General features: G+C 30.2%; 1 protein-coding gene across 1 annotated transcript in view; it reads left to right on the forward strand.

Annotated features, from left to right (window-relative positions):
* Window positions 1-1,760: 1,760 nt before the first annotated feature.
* The window catches only part of HELRODRAFT_162810 (hypothetical protein), a gene marked incomplete at both ends in the record, with an annotated part of 3,997 nt that continues 2,892 nt past the window's right edge, over window positions 1,761-2,865 (forward strand). Inside the window, 2 exons of the mRNA XM_009024908.1 lie at window positions 1,761-1,771; window positions 2,380-2,514. Of these exons, the coding sequence (XP_009023156.1) occupies window positions 1,761-1,771; window positions 2,380-2,514 (146 nt within the window). The remainder of the gene's footprint in view (window positions 1,772-2,379; window positions 2,515-2,865) is intronic.

Consider the following 2,865-nt stretch of genomic DNA (forward strand, 5'->3'; position numbering starts at 1 on the left):
TACCATAAAACATTATATCAACAAAACAAATAATCATATAACTCCAACCTCGACAAAAACAATTATACCTCTATATTATCTCAATCAAATGCATGACAACTACAAAGTTGATGAATCAATGCTCAAACAAATCCAATGTCTCCGTTCCCAACGAAAGCTACCGACTGAAGTTCATAATTTATTACAACACCAACCGAACATCCAGCTTTATCGTTAAAAATAACAACACACGTCCCCCCAACAAACTAGAGAGAACCAATCTCGTATACCGATTTTCTTGTCCCGTGCCACACTGTGTTGGGGAGAGTTATATCGGCCATACGAGAACTACTCTTTCTAGAAGACTCACCATGCATACACAGAATGGTGCCATTAAGGACCATATGGAACAGGTACATCATCAACCGCTTACGAGGAACATATTGGATCCCAACACAACGATCCTTGAATATGAACCCGATCCAGTTCGCCTCAAAATTAAAGAAGCCCTTCATATCAACAAGCATAAACCCTCACTCAATAAACAATATAACAGCTTTGATCACACTTTGCAATTGTTTTCCCAATATCACGATCTCACACCTACTGTTGCCGTTGGGGTTAATCCACAGGATCTGCGTGTACCACAACGATATGAATATCATTCTACGTTGAATACGTTTCAACCCATTAACACGCAGTTTGTGACCCAGCGTTATCCGACAACCGTCATTGCGTCGGTGGATGTATTATGTGATACTTAATATTTGATCTATACATCGATATGTATCTTGCATGTACATATATGTATTTATATTTAACTATGTATCCGTAGGTCTGATGTGGAAACTCGTATCACACATATTCAACCGCAATAGTTGTGTTCACAACGCATACACAGCAATATTATATATCTGGCGCACATGTCATTCGTAATTAGTTTTTATTAACGTTTTTCAACCATGTTAAAACTTTTATAAAATTTCTATATTTTAATTATTTTACTAAACATTTATTTAAATTACATTATTTTATTTATATAATCTACATAAACTTTAGTTATTTTATGATATTTACAACAAGGTTAATTTATTTCACAATTTAATACATATTTTATTTTCTATATTTTCACATTTTACATTAGACATTTATTTTAATTAAATTATATGTTTAAACAATATTTAGGCTCTGAAGATGGCATTACGCCGAAACAGCGCTGTTAGCTTTATTCCAGTTTTAGATAAATATGAACTCAAACAATACCGCCTCGTTGAATGTCTTATAAAGAAGTTAATTAATGCAAAATGGGCAAACAATTTCAATGAAATTTGCATATATTTATATATATATATATATATATATATATATATATATATATATATATATATATATATATATATATATATATATATAGATACCTCGTTTTAAGTCATTTTCAATTTTGGTTTTTTACAACTACGTTAGTAGTCATTAAATTTTCTTTCAACATTAAAATTTTTTTCACATACCTGGCCTTTCAAGATTGATTTTTATGAATGAAGCTTTGTGTGTGCGTGTGTGTATGCGTATGTGCAAATGTGTGTCCGTGCGTGTAAAATAAAAAAAATTGTTAAAAATATAAATAATTTTTAATTTATTTAAATTAATTAATTTCATTAATTTAATTTATTAATTAATTTGAATTAATTAATTAAATTATTTATTTTATTTAATTAATTTGAATTAATTAATTGTAGTTCGAAAATCCGCTAAGTTCTCCATGTATGTCATTCAAAATAAAAATGACTAAACAGTAAGATCAATGAAATCCTTTCCGATGCAACAGACTTTTAAAAATGAACAGTAATCCTTCTGGTGACTTAAAGACAACTTTAAATAAAACAATAATTATTATTAAATGTTCTTCAATAAAATTATAAGCCTCAGATAATTATTATAATCAAAGCAATAATTAACAATAAATCTACAACGTATAAAATTTCAGAATTGAAATTTGAATACAAATCAGGATATCTGTACGGAAATATAAAGACTCACTAAAATAACAACCCTTTTCGACCCATTGCAAGTCAAATTCCAACATTTACTTATCCAATTGACAAGCACTTCAATAAAATTATAAGCCTATGGGCCAAAGCATATAACCTACAATCTAGCAGTCAATTTTGTCATTCTGTCGTCATATAAACTGTCCGCTAGCACAAAAATTGCATCACTAGACGTTGAATCACTTTTCAGTAAAAGACAATAATATTTTTTTGAACAAAATTTTTAACTCAGAACATGCATTTTTATAAATTTCTCAAAAGCGCCTGAAAAATCTATTCAATCAATCAATTGGCTTATAATGCGCTATTTCCGCAATGTTCAACAACGCTTCTCAATGAATTTTGTAAACAGGTGGATCTTGAGATCCGCTCTGAACATCGTAAGTAATGGAAAAGTAGACAGAAAAGTAAGTAGAGAGTTCCAGAGAAAAGAGCCAGAAAAAGGAAAAGCAGATTTAGCAAAAGAGTGTTTAACACTAGTTAAGAAGTTAGAACAAAAAGACGATCGTAAACCGGGGCGTTTAGATTCAATTAATATATCTGATGAGTACTTAGGAAATAATTTAGATTGAGACTTGTACATAAACGTACAAATTTTAAAAATTATTCTATATTTTATAAGTAGCCAGTGCAAGAGAACAAGATATGGAGATATATGAGAAAAAAAAGGCACGTGCAACTAGACGAGACTACTAGAAATTTGAACAATGGATACCACACCCTACAGTTCTGACAAGTAGCTATACACTCAAAGAGGTAATGATATTACCGTGTGTTCTTCATTAAATGTGTTGTTTGCAATTTTTTTTTGCAACGTTTTTCCATTTGGAGGACAGCG

This window comes from Helobdella robusta (genome assembly GCF_000326865.2).
Source record: "Helobdella robusta unplaced genomic scaffold HELROscaffold_4, whole genome shotgun sequence".
Taxonomy (NCBI): Eukaryota; Metazoa; Annelida; class Clitellata; order Rhynchobdellida; family Glossiphoniidae; genus Helobdella; species Helobdella robusta.